This window comes from Lates calcarifer, linkage group LG19 (assembly GCF_001640805.2).
Source record: "Lates calcarifer isolate ASB-BC8 linkage group LG19, TLL_Latcal_v3, whole genome shotgun sequence".
In the NCBI taxonomy this organism is placed as follows: domain Eukaryota; kingdom Metazoa; phylum Chordata; class Actinopteri; family Centropomidae; genus Lates; species Lates calcarifer.
Window position 1 is genome coordinate 2,815,363 of NC_066851.1, and position 21,156 is coordinate 2,836,518.

Here is a 21,156-nt window from a genome sequence, read left to right on the forward strand (position 1 = left end):
TTAATTTTCGGTTTTGTTTTAGTTGTACTGCAGGATGTTGATGCATGCTTAAAGTAAGTTGCATTTAGGGAAAGTAGAAAAGAAACAACACAGCAAACTTAGGGCAGGTAAGACTGACTAATGTTAGAAAAATTGGAGACGGACACTGTGTCCCAATCCCTTACTATAAGTGAATGGTATACTGAAGTAATGTAATAGTTTGTACTGGCAAGAAACAACATGTGATACAACATGCATACAGACAGACATCAGCCAAACTGCAACTTAGCTACAGCCAGTTTTCTATTTCTTGCTGCACATTTCAATGTGACACAATACTAGCCATTATCACCACGATCAACATCAAGTGAATTCATTTTGTCACTTTGCAGTGTGAATACACTGCATACCCCATTGCCCAGCCCCTCAAAGAAACTATTTATAAATTGTGTGTAGTATGCAATTGGGACACAGTTCAAGTTTAACTAATAACAGTGGGAAAAAGGAACAAAATAAAAACACAAAACATATATTAACATTGTGTCATGTACTATATGTTGAATGCAGTTTTTTCAGAATTCAAGTAAGACTCAAAAGACAAGCTGAAAGCTGATATCCATAACACTCTACATGCTGTCACCCTGTGCAGTGGAAGCATGAGTTTATCAGAACCTTAGGGTACAGATTGACTGAAGCTGTTGATTTAGATGCATGAAAATACAAAGATGGTACAAATAACTATTATCATTGACACTGTCAAACACGACAGGTGTTAACCAACAAGTTATGGTCAGCTGATCAATATTCCTCGATAGCAGTTTATAGTAGGCCTGAGAGTACTTCATTGTCAAGATTTAAGGTGAAATCCTAAAGGGTTTTGTCATTCATGTTACCACTAGAAGAAGATTAACATCTCTCTAATGACACACTGTGAGTAACACCTATGCCCAACTTGAGGCCACACAATATTTTAGTTGAAAAAGGATGATGCTTTGTATGTTTTACGATTACCTCTACTTCACAATTAAGAAAAATATATAAACACTTACTGATATTGCAGATATGGATACCAGCTTTAGCCCCGTAATGTCTTTTGATGTATGATTCAATATTTTGTCTAATGCATTGTCTAATTCCTACATGGATAAACCATGTAGGAAGAAATATAATCAGACAGGAATTCCATAAGATGGCACGTGTGGCAAGTCTATGCTCAACAGAAAATGAATGGAGACCAATTGTTGCCTAAGGGGTGGGAAATATATTTAAAAACTTATGGCATGTTGTAGGAAATGGTTGACACTTAGTATCTGATATGTGATTACTTGGAGATGCCATATATTATTTTTAAAAGGGTCTGTTAACCAATTGTGTGAAACCCCAAGCGTACACGGTATATAAACACATTTGTGTATAGAGCAATTCAGTGGAAACCCCTTTGACTCATAAATTGTCAGTGAAAAAAAAAAACAGTATTTTCAATTCATTTCTAAACATTTTATTTTATCTCATAACATTTACCTACATTATGCATTATCTGTTATTACTCTGTTATTGTTTTTTATATGATGGTGCTATTTTAATAATTTGAGAATTGTTCATCTTTAACAATTTTAATGGATTATCAATCACTGCTGAACATTGATACTGGCATTATGGAATAGCATCTGTGTGAATGCCATGGTATCCCAAACTTCAACACTGGTATACGTGTTGGCTGGGACATTTGCTGCCTTTACCAGGGCCAGTTTTACATCTCGGTCAACTGGCTTGCACTAGATGAGATGACCACGTTATGACTAACTCAGTGATGTGATTGACGAGGGCTGATTACTGATCTCACACTGCTCATCTTAAGTATGAAACTGTGACGACACATTTTCTATTATGGGTGGGTGGATGTTGAATGTTATGTTAGGGATAATACCTAAAGTGTATATTCTATACCCAACAATTGTTGCTGTTAATAATATTTAGCCTAGCTAAAGAGGAAAGGGTTTCATATGCCCAGCTGTTAAATTCCAGGTGTATTAACATCTTGGTAAAATTTGACATCAGATCAGATCAGAAGTGTTTTCACTCATATCTGCTCTCAAATTATGAACACATGCAGAACAAGAATGATAATATTCAAATATATCATTATTATCTGTCCAACAAAGATGCACATCACTTAACACATACTCGCCTCTGTCTCTCTTCATCCATCTGTCTCAAGTGTGATTGTGTGGGGTTCTCTAAGCACAACTGCAATTCTGATTCATGTTTGTACAGTTTTTGCAGCAGCACAAAGTTCAAAGGGACTGAATGATGTGATTTATAGATTGGATTAATAAATAGTAGTAGACAAAGACCAGCAAGGTCTTAGGGCTCTGATGCAGCTGAAGATGGACCAAGATGTTTTTGTATAATTAATTAATGTATTGATGAAAGAAGCAAATATTTTGGTAAAGTTATGGTGTAGCACTTCTCAAATCAAAATCAACGGATCTGTTGTCTTTCAGATGTCTGCAGGGATTCAATTAAACTGATGGAAAAGCTTTTCATACAGTAGCTATAAAGCAGCTCTAGACAACATTGCAGACTGCGTCATTCACATTCTTACTTTGGCTGCATTGAATGTTATTTTTGATGACAATATAAATGTATCTACTGGTGGTACTAGTGTTTAAATAGTTCATTGATGTCTTAAGCATTGTTGTTGTGCATTTGCTGCAAATATTTTGTTTGCTCTTGATGACAAAATGGCTGATTGCCAACAGAGTGACGCTAGGCCAGAAACAGATAGTTTTGAGACATCTATCCTTAGTGCATCCTTCAAACCATAGACCATTGTATGTTTATAGACCGACTGGAAAACAAACTTGGTGCTCTCTGGCTATCAGCCAGTGAAAATCCTGCTTATCTAAAAGAAAGTCTGTCTCCTACAATAACACCATATCATCATATTCTGATGTGAAATATGGGGTATCCCAGGACTCGTTTCTTGGCCTGTAGCTTTTTTATCTTATATTTTATCTCTTAGCCAAATTATTCACAGTCATGGAATTCATTTCCACTGCTATGCTGATGATACCCAGCTGTATGTGCCCATAAAGGCTGACGACTCTTCAAATGATGAATTTAGAGGTCTATTTGTCTGATGTGAAAAGCTAGATGTCTCAAGACTTCCTGCTCCTTAATTCAGATAAAACTGAAATGCTGGTCATTGGACATTCGACCAAGTGACAATATTCCTTGATAACTGTGTGATTTATCAGTATGACAGCCAAGAATTTGGGCAGATGCTGAAATCCTAATTCACAAGTGTCGATGACACAAAGGTGTGACAGTGTTTTGTTTTTTGGGCCTACCACATCCTAGTACTAAATGTTTTCTAATGGTTTGGAATGCTGTGGTGAGAATGTTAACTAAATCCAGAAAATTTCACTGCATTATTCCAATTTTAGCATCCCTTCACTGGCTCCCTGTCCATGTCAGATCAGGCTTTAAGGTGCTTCTAATGACTTACAAAACTGTCTGATCCCCTTAAACTTTATACTCCATCCCAAGCTCTGTGTTCTCAGAATGCAGGGCTCCCATCTGTCCCCAGAGTTAAAAATTGTGGACCTCTTTCCTCTGGAACAACCTCAATACCTGACATTAGGCTAGCTGACTCCATTGAGGCCTTTAAATCTAAACTTAAAACTCATCTTTATGCCTTAGCTTCCCATTAGCACTTTACTCTCTTACTTATTTCATGCCTCTACCTGATACCATTCTACCAGCAGTGGGCTGGGTCAATCTGAATTAATTAATTAAACTTATTATTTAGTAAAATACATGTTTTCCTGCTGACAAGATTACTACAAACTGACTTCAAATCATGAAATCACTCTAACTCTGTTTTTTTTTTCTCAAGCACATGAGAGTTTCTCTCTGCCCTCTTTTTCATCATTCTCCCTGTAGTTTTCTGCTTTTTTGTCTCTCTGCTCTTCTCATGTTGCTTTCTGTCTCCAGAGCCTGATCTCTGATGGCAAACCTCCTGCTGCCCCAATGATCCTGCGCAAGGCCTGCTGTTACACTTAAAATTATTAGTCTTACTTCTAGGTGTATTATTATTATTATTATTATTATTATTGTTGTTGTTGTTGTTGTTATTATTACCTCACATCTGTATACATAATTGCACTATGCTATGTTCTACCAGTCATTTTGTTTATATTGTATGATCTCCAAGAAAATTAATTATATAGAACCTGTTTATTTAACCTATGTACTTGTTTATCTAATACATAACAGTTTACAGTATTAGCTGTTCTTCTTAATTGCCATCTTATGAAATTATTGAAAGGTAAGGAGAATGTGACGGATTTACAACAGAGAACAGAATCACTTTATAACTTCTCCAGACAAATCAAACATACAACAGCAACACTGACAAAATAAAGACAGTGTGGGATAAGATACATGACATTCGATGACGCTACGACCGCCAAAAAGATTTCCAACTTAAACATGAATGCAGACAAAGCAACCAAGTTAGTCTAAATGCGGGGGCATGCAAAGAAATGATCAAAGGTGACCCTGAAGAGAATGATTTGAACAGTTTGCTAGATCATAGTGCCAATGATGGCTTAGGAGGGAAAAAAAATGCTACAGTTTCTGGCAAGAAAAAATCTTTTTATGCCATCCACATGAAAAAAGTTCAAATGCAGTATTGCATTAGGAAAGTTGGTAAAAGAAGGAAAGGCACTGGAAGATTGAGGAATTAGCAGGGTGCAACAATTTTCAACTGTCATCAGTTTTATATGAAACTTTCCATGTTAAAGACAAAAAAGTTGATGGCAAGAAAATATTTTTTTTGCTGTTTTATTTGCTTTGAAGAAAAGGGGGATGTTTTTAGTAAAAGCTGCATGGTACAAAGCTGCATGGTACTCCAGAATATATGTGGAAACAGTTATCACCCACCAAAACATCATGCCACACATAATGAGGCCAAAATACAAGAAGGTGTTTTTGGATAGTTGGCGAATGGATGGAAACTATGTCTTGATAACAAAATTCAGAGAAGACAAAACAAAACAGGAAATAGCACTGACTCCCAAAAAGAACAAAGGAAATTCAAAATCAAAGCATGCTGCTGTCAACGTCAAAGTGATGTTAGGGTTAGAATGGTGTGAATTTCTGTGTAAACACATGACTGGATGACTGGGACCCTGTCTTTGTCTTTCTTCACAAATCCCCATGAATCTCAGGCTACACAGCACAGCTTTTAACCCATTTATACCACAACCTTTCACACTCAATGAAAAAATTTGGGAATGACCTTCAACAGGGGGAACCTACTGGTGATCAGCAGAACAGCACTAAAATCCTCACCTATCATTCATATGAGTACTATCATTAAAAATTAAACTACAAACTCTTCACTTGAGGGAAACAATAATCTGTGAAATAAAATAAAGTACTTATTTACTTGTGGAACATCATGATGTGCCACTCACCCAAACTCAGTTCATCTAGCTTTTTATTTGCAGTACCGCCAATTTAGATGCAAATATTCTTGAGTTTAAAGTGTGGTTGTATGATGAACATAGCCTACAAAAAATGTTTCCTGACAATGTACTATAATAATTCTATATTTTAAATTAGTTGCAGCCCATTTCTGCTACTGTTTTAATAGTAATTTATCATAATGACATGCCATTCACACCCAACAACAGCAGTTAAAAAATGTTCTGTCTAAAGCTGTCTTATGAGAGCACTTAAATAAACATTATTCTTCAAGACGATCTTATATTTTATTAAATAGGCTATAGAAATTAAAACATGTTATGAACATGTTGAAACTAAAATGCTGTCTCTTATTTACTATGGAAAAATGACAACATGGCTGTTTGCTGTTTTCTACAAAAATTAATGCTGCAAAAATATGGAAATTCCCAAATTCTTTCAAACTGATTCTTGAAGTTATCACAATGTTTAAACACTTTAGAATTTTTTAATATTTATATACAAAAAAGACAGAATAACAAGTACACCTAAAAGCAAAAATATGACCCAAAAAAAAGCTTGTACACAGAAATTCAATGATATCTGTTCTCTATTACATGTACCAACGCAAGCATCTAAATATGGAAAAACACAAATGAAAACAAAAAGTAAAATATATCAATGTAGTCTTGAAAACAAATTTTAAGAACAAAAATGTATTATTTCAAAATGAAAATTTGAAGAGCAGTGAATGGCAGGAGCAGTGGACTCAAACGTGATGTGACACATTTTGCAGCATCAGTGCAGAGAACATGATTCACCATCATACAGATTTTGCGCATTTGTGATGTCATGTACTAACCCTTATTATTTCTTACAGCAGACAAAATCTGTATGTGTGTTGGTGACCATGTTAACCACTTTGGAAGACCCCATGTGCAAGTGTAGCTCATGATATTTGCCTTCTGTGGTACTCTTGTCAACTAGCAACATATTAAATGAACCCTACTGATTCAATTTTTTAAAAATTGGACTTTGAAATTTGTATTTTGTAATCCAGCTTTCCTTGGACATGGTAATGTATAGTGCAGCTCGCTACGCTTACTGTTACTACATTGGCTGTTTTATGAAGTTACAATTTGACTAACCATGGGGGTGTGATGCTTTGAGGATATCTGGATCCTCTGGTGCAGATGAGTGAAAGCACAAAGAAAGCAAGCAAATGCAAACTAACCTAGCCCACCTGCATGGCTAGTTTCACACTCCTCCAGGTCTTCGTCATCACTCGAACACTCTGCGGATGATACAATGTCATCTGCCGTATGCTTCATGGGCAGTACGTTGGTCATCAGAGGTCACAGCCACAGCAAAGATACCCAAACACAAAAAGCCACCACCAAAAACCAAAGACACACAAAGACAAGGGAAAATGTACAATCCAAGTTAGAGTATGAAAGAGCATGAAAGTTCATTTCTTACTTTGGAAACAATAGTTTTATAAAAAGATCTTAACTCAAGGTTCACTTGTTGGCTTTTTTTTTTATCTGTCTCCCCAAATTGATCTGAGTTTGCTCAGTTGGCATGGGAGGGGTGTTGAATGGTACATGGTAAATGCTGACTCCTTGTGACTTGAAGACTCTGGCTGGATGTTCTGACGGTTCAGTCATGTTAGGTGGTTCCACTCTAATTTAGCAATTTTAGCAAAGTTTTCTGTCCAATTATGATTCTTACCTGGAATACTTGTGGCACGTCCCTCTCTCTGACCTCCTCCTCAGTGACAATATGTTGTGCTCTGTGAAGGAGGATCCTCCCTACTGTTCATTTATTTTGTAAGCAGTGGATAGATAAGCTGAGTATTTTGAATATTTTTTTGTGTGGGTGGGTTTTCCTGTACACTGTAATCTCTGTACTCTCATCAGCAACTTGCATTAACACAGGTTGACGAAAACTGTGGTTGGAGGCTTGATGAAAGCTAGTAAATTGACATTGAGTCAAGATTTATATATTTTTGCCAACAAACCTAATAAATAAAACATAACGCCTGGCAAACATAGCAAGTCCAACTATGTGAGAGCCAAGCCAATCATCCTGTTACTCCAGAGACTAGACGCTAAGTCTCTAAAACAGAAATGTTTAAAAATTACATTTGTATGAATGAGGCTTCAATGAGGCCATATTTTTCTGGGCACACAATATACTCACCAAAACAGTTTACAGTATATTCAGAGTATACTGACATGTGTGGTTGACCATTTAAAAAACAAACAAACAAAAAAAGGGGGGATGCAAAAGGATGCAAGTTATACCCACAGACACTCTGTTCTGACCCACTCCTGGGATCAAGTCTAGTTGCTAACTGGTCAACAATCAAATTTAAGCAGGCTGTTTACATGTTCTACCTTGGGTTGCACCAATTATTGATGCATTTTTTTCTTCAGGGCATACTAAGAAGGTCCTCTGTTATATGTCAAATTCCCTGTATAGTTATTGTGGAAGTGTATCAATACCTGTACAGTTGAAGAGGATCTGTGTTTCCGTGTGGTAGTGGTGGACATCATGGTAGTGGTCTCAATGAAGGTTGTGGACATCTCTGGAGGCATGGCTGTGGTCCTGGCTGAGGCTGCCACACTGGGCACATCACCTACCAACCTCACACTGCCGTTAATCTTGATGTTAGGGTTACCCTCAGCAGCCATGTTCAACACCTTGAGGCCATTATAGTAAAGGCCAGAGAGTTGACCCTGAAAGGGCCGGCCACGATCACTACCACCAATTGCGACTGTTGCTTGAGTGTTGAAAATTGTTAGCTGCCGCCCTAGAGAAGACATCCAGGTATAAGATACTTTCAACAGAAGAAATAATCTTTTAGTATACCTATTAATGAAAGGTGTAGCTACGAACAGAACAAGACTTACAAGGGCCTTATTTTTGTGGTAGCGCAACAACCAGTACAAGCAGCACTTTAGCGGTTTGCTATTTTCCTGACCTTGAAATTCTCTTTGCCTGTCTGTGTGTGGTATTTTAGTGCCAAGCAACTGTCACAAACAGGTGGGAAGTTCAGTCAAATGAAGCAGTAAGTTGTTTTTGGTGCGACTGGGTCTTAGTCATTGCACTGAGAGCGGAAATCTGTTTCTGGTGCAACTTATTTTTGCTTGCTTTTATCAACTAAAACTAAATTATGGAGTAATGCTTAAAATGTAAATAAATTATTTCAACTAAACACTCATTAGATACATTTACATATGTATAAAACATAAAGTTTCATGTTGTTAAAGCAGTCTGCATTAATTTGTAAACTCATATGGATGGATGATTGTCTGTTGTCTGTTGTCCACAGTGGCTTAAATCCCTGCAGCCATCTGAAGGCTGTGCAGCAGATATGATAAATCTACAACTGATAAATCTGCAGCCTCTAATTTGAGAGGTGCCAGAGTGTAATGCCATTGATGTCCAATGTGTTTACCTTGATTAAATCACCAGCAAATGACACCAAGCTCTTCCAAAATAACAACACACACCGCGATACAGATCAGACTGGTTGGTTAGAACTGCAGGTTACATTGCAACCGTGGTTAACTTAGTGAGAAGATTACCTCTCCACCCACCTGACAGATGATGTGGATAATTCTTTAAGACACACCAGTAGACTGGCAGGCATGGGTAGCCTCTACAAGCCACAGCCTTGCAAGGCTGCCTGCCTGCTCTTTTATCAGCCTAGGAAGCATAGAAGAAATTTGCCTTAGCTCTTCACCCAGCTGTTGTGTAAGCTGCCACTAATATAGTGAAAGGACAGCCACTGTGTTGGCTAACTGCACCTGGACAGCAATGGCTCTGTGCATCCTAGCCAACAAATAATTCATTATTATGAATCATTTTTGCAGTACAAACTACCATGCCCAGGGTGGATTTTGGAGGTGAAATGAGAGCTGATATAGCCTGATCTACTAGGTGTGAGGAAACTTCTTTCTTTTCTTTCTCTCTTTTCTTTCTTTTTTTTTTTTTTTTTTGCTGTGCTTGTCACTATGGAGAAAAAACACACTCTGTGGTTTTACACCAAACAACATTGAGTTCTCCCGCTGAGTTACACCCAGACACCCAGCCACGCAACACATGTGCAAGGTGTACTTCTATTCACCACATAATATGCCTCCAGTGTCACTGATTTCTGCCACAGCCTTATGATCCCGCAAATGGGATATTAGCGACAGCAATCCAGAGAGAAGTGACCAGCTCTCATCTGCATCAGGCAGTGGATTAATGCCTGTCTATCTCGTAAGTGGATCCTTCATATTATCTTTTTTTCTTTCTCTCTTTTTTATTCTTTCTCCTTCACTTCTGTGTAGACTCATGTCTTAGACTACTCAGTGTACACCTGTGCTTATATAGGCTACCTGTGCCTGCCAGTACTTACTGGTGTGTTTTAAAAAATTCTGTCAGGTGGGGACATTCCCCCCAAACATATGGAATACGTATTATAACAGTTGTCAGGGCACGTCAGATTACCAAGGCTCATTAATCCTGTGCATCATTGCACCATTTCCTTTCAAACTAAAGTAAAGATTTCATGCATTTCTGTTAATGATGATATGATGTGATGACTCAAAATAAGAATTATGACTTAAATAGCATTGGATTCATGCTAGACATATATGAACCAAACTGGCAGGTCAGCTTTGAGATGTCTACACATTGTGTACCCAAGACCTACCACTGGTTGTTGCACTTACACAAAAAATAGGAAGCTTAGAGGCTACTTGGATACGTATAACATTTCATAATAATGACAGATTTCTTCTCAATTCATCAATATAAGTCATTCATTTTTTATTACATGTCAACTATTTTACAGTTTATTGGTTCATTTATTTATACTTAGTTCTTTAGTTAGATAGCCTGTGTATTTCTAATTTTCAGCCCACAGAAAATTCCATTTAAAGTTGCATGCAGGAGTTTATATTGCTAATGACACTAAGTTTAATGTACTTTGTTAGAAATCAATATCATCACTTTGGTCTGACAACTTTAAAAGAAAGTTTGTATGAATAAGTTATAACCTGCATTGTGGTAGTATCTTCTGGTTTGAAGTGAGTATCACAGAAAACATTCAAATAAAATTGGTCATTCTTTTTGAAACTCTTAAAGGAGACAATGTGCATTCATTTAACCCACTCATTATAGAAATACAGATGAGATTTTTCACATTTTATTAGTATAGTGAACACAAAAAAGAATAGAAATAGGTTTGTTTGAAATTACCTTTCTCTTGTAGCCACTCTTCTACTGGTCGGGAGTATTTGAAAGGAATTTTCTTATTGGCCATTTGATAGCGTTCAATGTCGCTGTTCCCTTCAAAGTTTAAGAAGACATTTATAAAGACATTTATTGATCATCAGCATCATGTCACCTAGAGGACATAGCACTTTCCGTCTAACATTTACAATGTGTTTAAATAATTTTATCTGAAGATTACATTCTAATTAAACTTGATTAATTTATAACATTACTTGGACTCATTATCTGTGGTCTTATACAGAAAAATACAGGAATTTATAAACAGGGACAATTGGATTAATAAAAAAATAATAAAATATCTGGGTTATTTATTTATTTATTTGTTTTGAGGGGCTCTGGCATGTTTCATGTGATGTCACCTTACTTACCATTGAGTGACATAACAAATGTACTGCTACTATAAAATGAGTGGAACTGTTATACTCTGAGCAGATATATACAGTCTCCACTGTCCACTCTTTGATTGCTAATGTACAAATTACAGGTGTAAATAGTCTTGTTGCCTGAAACAAGTACAGTTTCTAACTTAGTGTAGTGTTGTGTAAAATATTCTTCCAGTTAGCATGCATCATAAGATTCAAAGAGGATTTTCAACTAAATCTTACACATAATACACATCACTTAAGGGTTACGTCAGCATTATTTACATTTCACTGGACAGTATGTGCATATATAGATTCTTCGTAGTAAATATACATTATGTGTAAATCTGTCAGTGAGGGCTCAGAGCTCACACATAATGGTACACTGCAATACCATTACTAGGTTGTACATTACATGTATTATATCATAGGATGCAGTAAAAACGTCACCTTAGTGTTACTATTTGTGAACAAGAAGTGACATTTTGACATGTTGGGCTTTAGTTTAAATGTGTAAATACATATTACTTCTCTTTATATGTTTAATGAAAAAGATCATAGCTTTTTAAAATCTGTTTCTCTTAAAAATGCTGAAACTTTGCCTGTGACATGTTTCTAATATTTAGTTGATCCAGCTAATATGTTTTGTGGGGAAACATAATGGAGTCAGAGTTAGATTTGTTAGCAACAAAATGAGGGAACGTTCTTAATGTATCTAGCAAATGCCTGCAGTGATTTGGAGCACTAGACATAATAAGTTTACTTTTCCACCAAATTAGCTCTGGTTCCATTCAGGATTTTTGTAATCTTTGTGCCATACAAAAAACCAGCTCGCATTTCCACAAATTTTAAGCAGAACCACTGTAATCACAGATATAGCATTAGTGAGTGTTTGAGTTTTGTGAGTTTTATTTATCGACAGACACACATTGCACACTCTCTTTCCAACCTATAGAATAAAGCACTTGAAAATCAGCTATTTTTTTCATGTTCTAACCAATTTACATATATTTAGTCAAAACACTCTGAGCGGTTTAAATTCAGGGTGCTCAAACCATAATGGAACCAATTCCATGTTGGTGGAAAAGTGAAAAAGGGGTATTTTGAACTTTAACTAAAGTGCTTGTGTTGCCTAAATCTAACACACACAGCCCTTAAGACATGAACCATGGTCTTTATTATCAGAGTCCTGCACAATCTGCCCACCTCCCAATAACTTCTTTGTGGTACAAAAATGTAAAGCTTCCTTGTCGACCCTATCAACCTAATGGTTAACAACACAATGTGCAAGTCAACATCTACTGAGGCAGGCAGTGTTAGAGCTAACAAAAGAAACACTTGACTTGTACCTATGGGTCTGGAACATTACACCAATAATCACATTAGTTGGTATGAAGCAACCAGCTGCATGCTAAATGTGTGCTCTGTACCCACCCTCTTTTAACCTACTGGAGGGAAGGAGAGGGCCCACCTTCACCTCTGAATGATAATTAATTCACACTCATGTAACAATATTGTAATGTTTAAGCACCACTTGACCCTTCACAACAGATCTGCTGTGACATTCTGAGATTCCAGAGAATAAAATGCTCTCAGGAACACACTGTGACACTGTACAAGAGAAACTGCCATGCCGTGATATAGGACACCACAGCTGTGCTGTTGGTCTTATCAAAGCCTGTTTCCCAAAAACAAATGGGAAGCATCTCAAGGTCAGGTGAATCCTCCATCTTAAGGAGGCCTGGACCTTGCAAATATCTTGAACTGATAGTGGTTTACAAGATGGCTCTTTTGCTGACACAGGAGCGTCTTGGTGCACTACTGAAGGACATTCAATTTGTTAATGAACCCAAGATGTTCCTCTCTCTCAATAAAAATACATTGTACTGACATCAAACAGAATAGAGGCAGGATTTACTCTCAGGAAAAGCCCATCATTTAACATGTTAGCAAGCTTTACAACAGAGAACTGGTGGGATTAAAACAAGACCAAATGGACAAAGGCAAAAAGGAACAAACCAGCGAAATGTCCACAGAGAGAAAATGGGTTCATTCTACAGCAATAAGACTCATATCTTACTGATTGCTTTGCCAACACTAAAAGAACTGTATCACTCTTACTCGTCTCACAGGTGCATTATACACACAAGCCCCTGTATTCCACCTCTGTCTCAGGTAAGACTCATAAATGAGTCATCATACCAATACTGACTAGCAAAAACTAGCATTCTTCTCTTTTTAATACATGTCCAAATTAAATAGCTGTCCAACTATTCAGTAATCCACTTCATATGACTTCATATGACTGATTTTTTTTTTTTTTTTTTTTTTTTTTTTTTTTTGCTATATTTCACCAAGATACTAAATTCAGCCCGAGCTCTTAGCAAAGAATTAAGTTACCATTTATTGTCTTTGTACATCTGTAGAAAACAACTTCTGTTGATCCTGTTCTAGTTGACTTAGTGTTACTTACAGATGATTACATGACAGACTGTTATGTAACTCCATCTCCTTTTTAGTCCTTATGAAGCTTGATTAAGTGGATGTGTGCTGCATTACTTTACTTTAGCCCTGTGTGTGTATCTGATGCCTCCTCACAGGTCACTGCTCTTCTCCCATCCCCCATCCCCTACACAGCCTACAACATCTACCATAAAATTAAACTTAAACAAACTGTTGTAGTGTAGTCACTTAGTCAGCCACAGGCAAATGATAGCAAATGTCTTGTGATCTGTACAAGTCCTTTCTGTCAGCATGCTCCAGTCTGCCAGCTAGCTACCAGAAACACTCCAGCTGTGTTTGTGTGTGTTTTCTGAGGTAACAGACCCGGTACAAATAATATCTTTCATAACACTTGACATTTCTCTTCCTCTTGTATACTTATTTCTTCTGTCTGTCATGGAACATGGAAGCATTTTCAGTGTACAACAAAATTAGTTTTGCTAAATTAGAAAACTGTCAAACAATAGGATAGATCACTTCACGCTTGTGGTGGTGGAGTAAAGTCAGGAAAATATTGACTGAGTGTTCCTAGATATCATAGAGGCTGAAGTCCTTATGGGGAGAAGGTAGGCTGCACAATAGTATGTCTGAAAGACAGGCAGAATAGCAATGATATTGAAAGAATGACATCTAGTGATGATTATTTACGATCAAGAAATGAAAGCAGAAAGATCATTGGTCAGATATGGTGATATGGAGGTTGTGAATGGAGGGATTTGAAGGTGTGGCCAAAGTCAAAGTGACTGAGAACAAAAGTGAACAAAAAGGAGCCATGTCACCTATAAGGAAACATCTTATTAGGATATGTGCTGCAAAGGGGCAGAGAAAGTCCAATACTGGCAAAGGAGATGTTGCTGTGCAATGAAGGCTAGAGGCCATAGGAGGGCCAGAGGAGAGAAAAAAATGTTAGTATGTGACAAATGTTACAAGGCCATTGAATGCCAGAGCAGATAGATAGATGTTAGTGTGCAGCGAAGGCTAGAGGCCTGCCGAAGAACTGAGTATTAGATTTTATCCTGTGATGAAGGCTATAAATGTTAATAATTTTATATATTGAACACAGCAACAAGTATACATATATGCTACATATCATCATACTGACCAAGAGTGGCTATATTTGTTTTATGAGTCCAAATATGAGCAAAACCAGTTGGAGCAATACCTGCTGTTCCAGTCTGTCTAAACGAATGGAATGGTAGGTGGTATCAAATGCTGCACTAAGGTCAAGCAATATTAATACAGAACATGCACTGGAGTCTGCAGCCATCAGTAAATCATCTCCGACTCTGAGGAGGGCAGTTTTAATTTTTTAGGATTTTTGATATGAAGATCAGTTTGGAGATTGGCTGTTTTTTAGGTCTGCAGGATCTAACCTAGGTCCCTCCAGCAGTGACTGAACACAAGCAGCTTTAAAAAGATCTGCGACAACTCCAGAGGTAAGAGAGCTATTGTGGTCAGTAGCACAGGGCCGATTGGATAATATCAGAGGGGTCTGATGGTTGTTTCACAAGTGACATAGTAACGTAGTGACACAGCTTCACTAAACAACCACAGTAGTGTAAACAAGTGTAAACAATATAATATATATGATATTATATGACTTGGAGAAACACTAGAAAAGCCACTATAAAAGCCACTATAAAACCCCTAAAGCAAAAGGTTTAAGCTGAGTCTTTCTCCTCACTTGTTAATGGTGCTAGTGACAGTTTGTCCACCCCAAACATGGACAGCTAAACTTAGATCTGTCATAATCATCCTGTGGATAAATGAGTAGCCTTAAAGATCGTGTAAAAAAGCTGAGCGGCAGGCAAAAGTCCAGTAAGGTTGCAGGTTTTATAACCTATATACCTGCTCTGGGGATGGGATCAAAACCTGTCAATAGCCAAATACTAACCAATCAAATCACTGGAAAACTAGTCATCATTCCTACAGGATCCTGACATAAATTAAAAATAAAGTGACAAATAATAAAGATTGATAGATATTTTTATAAGTCAGTGAAATTGTTTTACCGTTCCAGTCTCTCCACATGCCACACAGAGTTTATCACACTAAATGATCACTTGCTATTATAGCTTCTTTTTAACTCAACAAAGATGCTTTTATCCACATGCTGTTGATTATTTCCCACAATTATGAATTAACATTTCAGTCAGATCGACCTCGTCAGATATTAATTCTCTCCTCTCTGCTTTGGTAGCAGAAACAGTCTGACATTACTCTAACTTTTTATCTGCATCACATATTCAGAATAACTCAGAATAAAGGCAACTGTGAAGGAGTTTCTTAAGGTGACTTTTTCAGTTGCTCTGTACATTCATTAAATTAGATTTACACAGAAGGATAATACAGGCCACTAGAGTGTGTGCAGCTACACCAACTCAACCAAGGGCAATTGAGGCCCTGAGCGATAGTCCATGATGCCAACATCCAAGACAGCAAACGACATGTGCGTAATTTTGTCTGAGAAAAAATAGATGAGACTCAGCATAGAGTTGTTCTTGGACAGGGAAGACAGTGGTATAAGAAGAAGGGTCAACATGAGGAAAGAGGTTAGAACGTGAGTTAAGTAAGATGTGTGTCCATGTTTATATATAGGTACTCAATAGAATATGCACATATGTAGGTGTTAGACTACACCATGCCAACTTGGATATTATATGTATCTTTTTCAGGAAGACAGCTTCATTATTGAGGAACCATTATACTATGTTAAAACAGTTTACATTTGTGAATGGGTGTGGATGTTAGAGCGTTTTAGAGCAAGCGCTGTAGGAATGTGTGTGTGAATGGGTGAATGTGACATGCAGTTTAAAACATTTTGAGTGGTCAATATGACTAGAAAAACGCTATATAAGCACAGTCCATTTACCATTTACCATATTGTGCACTGCTTATCTCCTTAAGCTAGAATCAGTACTTCTGCCTAAGATATCTTCGGTCTGTAAGAACAGTTGAGGGCAGCTGAAGGCCAGTGAAAACTGATGTCAGCCTGTGACAAAGGCTAGAGGCCATCAAAGGTCTGAGGAGAGATAGATAGACACTGGCATTTGATGAAGGCTAGAGGCCAGTGGAGAGAGACGTTAGTCTGCCATACTAAAGGGTTAGTGTGTGACATAAGCTAGAGCTCTGTTGAAGGCCTGAGAAGAGAGGGACAGATGTTAGCCTGCACCAAAGGTCAGGGGAGACTAGAGGAGAGAGAGATGTTAATGTTGGACGAAAGCCAGGGGCCACTCAAGGCCTGTGGAGAGGATCAGATGTTAGCCTGCAATGAAGGCTGGAGGCTGAGGAGACCGGTGGAGAGGGAAGATGTGGGTAGAGAAGTTATGGAAATGTGAAGGGCTTGTAAATGAGTCACCACCACCAGCTATATGCACAACTTAGCCCATGGGTCATGAGACCAAAAGAAAATGTTAACAATTTACATGAATGCCAGCAACGTAATTGCAAATATGTAGGGTTTTCATTTTCCTATCATGGCAATAAGGAATTATACCCCACAACTGAAATGGGATTCAGTGGCATGCTGACTAAGAGGTAGAATGAGGCCAGCGTTTCCAACTTGTAACATGCAAATGTGAATGCAAAATTGACCACAGAAATATCATGACAGAACAACAGAGTACATTTTCAAGAGCCCAGAAGAAAGAGCGGGAAAAATAGTTGGTAATCACCTGTAAAGAGCTTCCCTGATAGTGGGCCTAAAATAACCACAAATGGCTCTGTATGCATGCAATATTTAAGGCAAGGTTTAGTAACAGGAAATGAAGAGGTGGCCTGGAGGGATAATGTACTTCCTCACTGAAAGCTTATTTAAAGACATCCAAGCCACAAAATCAGTCTCTGTTGTAAATAACTGACTACTGACTTATGGTCTGCTATGCTTATATACTGTTGGATGTACTGACGTGTCTGAACAGTGATGTGTTCACTAGGTGGTAGTGATGCATTCTTTTACTATTATACGGACTTCAGTGCCTTGAGCAAATAGCATATAAATATGGTTGTATTTGAATGGCGATACCATCAGTTACTGTTATAAGAACAGGGATGTTTTATATTGTGTGTGTGCTGGAATATTTTACACTGTGACTGATGAAAAACAATGCGGAATGAAGGAAAAGTGACGAGATGATGATGGATTGCATATGAATATAGCTGAACATCCACCTGCTGTCATATGGCAAGGGAGACAATCTTGACACTAAGGCTGCTTCCCAATACCCTGAGCAGTGCTGGAGAGTGCTTATTGAATACTGGCTAGTACCCTGAAAGACTGTAGAACACTGTTTGGATGGATGTTGGCAGCCTGTGAGATGGATCAGTGCCTCAATCTTAAAAAGAATCCAGAATCTGAAACAACTGAAAAGGTGATTAGCAGAGCATTGGTCAGTGTGAGGGAGCGGCTCCGTCACTGACAGCGGGGAGCGCACACACATGTACTGGCATACACACACACACATACACGCACACACATAAAACTTCCGGTCCATCCCGTTTTCCCCAGTTAACAAACTTTCCAATCATTCAGTCATGTTCCTATTCCTGTTGAAGTAGAGCGACCAGGGCTGCACACCTGGTGTTCTATGTCTCTTTAAACATACATTTAAACATGTTACTCACCGGCGGCATATCAGTCGTTCTGGTTGCGGAGCATGATGCGGCAAAACGGGGGCATAGCATTTGCCGCTATTATATGCCATGTTCTCGCGGGGTTTCGGGGTCATGTGACCAATTTGATATATATATTTTTTGGTCTTTGTTTATTTTATCTGTAATTCTCCAGTCAATACACGGTGGATGCAAATAACTGTGCTTATAAAAATACAGTTAATTTTTGTTTAAGAGGCGTTGTTAGAGAGAAAATGTATTTTTCCTATTAATTCTTGAGCCTGGAGGGAGGGCTTTGGGTTTATAAGGGGCTGCTGTGGCCCAGGGAAGGCAGTCCTGGTTTGGTTGCAGAGGAGGTAACGACTACTGGCACATGTTTACTGAGTTACTGAAGAACTCTATTAAGCTTGAATTTTTCCTTGATGTTTTTTTTTTTTTTTTTTTTTTGCATTGTTTGGTTGTTTGGTTTCCACCAATTTTTTCGCACTGTAAAAAGTTTCATTGTTTGCTCTTTGGGAGGCCGGCAAATAAAGAAATCGGAGCACCACATTATCTTCTGACTACGCCTGTGAGTTTTTTCTGGGATTTTTCCTCTTACCTCACCATTTTTGGATTTTTGGGAGTTTAAAAAGAACCTGTGACAGTCAGATAGGGTGAAGTCAGGAATGTGAATTGAGAGATTTGACAGTGTGGGAAACTTGAAGTCAGAGTGAAATAAATCAGGAGTATATGGCATTACTCCTTACATTATCCTGTAGAGGACCAAGACCATAAGGGAAGAGATCTTCCTTATTGAACTTTTGCCAAAGTTTTGTTCTGGATAGATATTGCTTGTCATTTCGACTTTTACATGTGTAATTCATGCAAAGACTATTTTCTGATAAGTAACAATTATAATTAATATCAAAGACTTCATGACCTCATATTAACCCACATCAACCACTGTCACAATACTGTAGCATCATCATCATGGTTCGAGGACATGCCCTCCCATTTCCTCCTCTTTTCTGTCTACAGGCTCTTTTGCTGTCAGTGTGATTGAAATGTGACTGTATTATTGTCCACAGTGTTTTCATTAAACCACATGGAATTGGATGGTAAAGTCTCAGTGATCTTCTTATCTGTCTCCCTCACACACAGCACTGAACAGCAACTCCTCAAATGCTTTATGTACGGCTTCAAGATTTTGTCTGATAGTGGTAATTGTATTTGTCCTGTTGGGGTATATAGGGGGTGCAGTAAATCCAGCCTCACTACCTGTCGTCTATATGCCCAAGTGGAATATTACTCATACTCTTCCCCACATCCTAATTTTATGTTCTCTCCCATTTCTCCCTTTCATTCTGCAAAAACAAATTACAGAGCCTTTTCATGTCAATCTCCTACCCTGTCTTTAACACAACTTTCCAAGTCTGTCCCACAGTGTCATATAATCATTGCATCTTCGTCTTAACAGAATCACAATGATCTGCCAATAATATGTAGGGTAGGCCCGACCTACTGACTATTTTATCAAATTTAACAGCCTACACAAACCCATGTAATTTCTTAACTTTTCCAACTTAATCATGAATTGGCTACAAAAGGACGACACATCCTCACATCTACAAATCGGTCAACAGTTGCTTAATCCTGTGTCCAATGAATAATCAAAGCTATACATCACTGCCTACAGCAGCACATATCCATGACTCTACCTACCTATTATAAAAGTTACTGCTGGTTAATCATTTGCTTAAAAATATACTGATAAAAGCTGTTAATGACAAATTTATCCTCCTCTGTGGAAAAAAATCCTGTTTGAAAGAAATAAGAACCTTGTTGGCCAGCCTGTCTATTAACAGAACATACGCTTTGGTCAGTGTTTAATTTGTAAATCAGGAGGACCTGGAACACAGAGCTGTTTTTTTTTTTTTTCAACCACAATTTGATGAAATACTTATTTTGGCCAAGGACAGAAAAAGACTGGGTTTGTGAAATTGTAAGTGGCGCAGAGAGAAAAAAGTGCTGGACCAAAATCTGTATTTAGAGCTTAGGCAGTCCTGCTTTTATCATTACATACACCTGTGATATGATAAGCATTTAAGGCATGTTTCTTAAGAACAAAAGTGAGGCAACTCAGTTTTTCTCATTGATACATCCACACTATCCTCCAGCTGTTATTTAAATTTACATTATCAAATGTTTCAGCATTTCTAAAATAACAGCATAGAACAAATAAACAATTGAAGATATTTGAAAAATAAGGAGTAATAGAATCTTTTTGTTGGACTAAATTTAATATAAACTTCTGTCTTCCACTGTTACTTGCCTTTTTCCCCACCGTTCTGATAGCAATATACAGTGCAATGTCCTGCAGTACTGTACTGTCCTAAAAATACATCAGAGGGTGTTGTTCCAACACTGCCTTTGTACAGAGGGTCTGTAAGTAAACAACAACAGTTTGGGCACCTGTGAATTGTTTGCATTAACTTTCCAGGCCCACTGTACCTCACATCAAACAGATTTCTTAATCCCTTAAAGGCCTGTTTTCTATGAAATTCACTGATCTGTAAGTTTTTACTGTTGACAGTTTACTGCTGGCCTTTGTACCATTTAAGGGGATTCACTGTACTTGAACTGCTTAATTTTTAATAACAATGGAAAACGGTGGTGTTCTAAGACACTTGCCCACTAGTGTATGTGTGCATGTGTGTAGTAATTTGAATGGTCATTTCCCTATTTCAGTCCAGTGTCATTTTTCTAGATCTCTATTCCAAGTAGTTACAACAATTGTTGTAGACCAACAGAGTTCACAGAGTATAATCTCTTCACTTAGCTAAGAAAATGAAGAGCACAAACTGTAAAGACATGGTTTAGTGACTGTAAGGACATGGTTATTGGCCACTGACAGATTTATGCCATTTTGTGCTTGTGCCTCTGTTAAAGCTGGCTG

The 21,156-nt window shown here is 37.8% G+C and overlaps 1 protein-coding gene across 1 annotated transcript in view; it reads right to left on the reverse strand.

Moving 5' to 3' along the window:
* nrxn3a (neurexin 3a) overlaps positions 1 to 21,156 on the reverse strand; it is a 226,617-nt gene that overhangs the window by 10,748 nt on the left and 194,713 nt on the right. Inside the window, 1 exon segment of the mRNA XM_051078263.1 lies at positions 6,689 to 6,779. Coding sequence (XP_050934220.1) covers positions 6,689 to 6,779 — 91 coding nt within the window.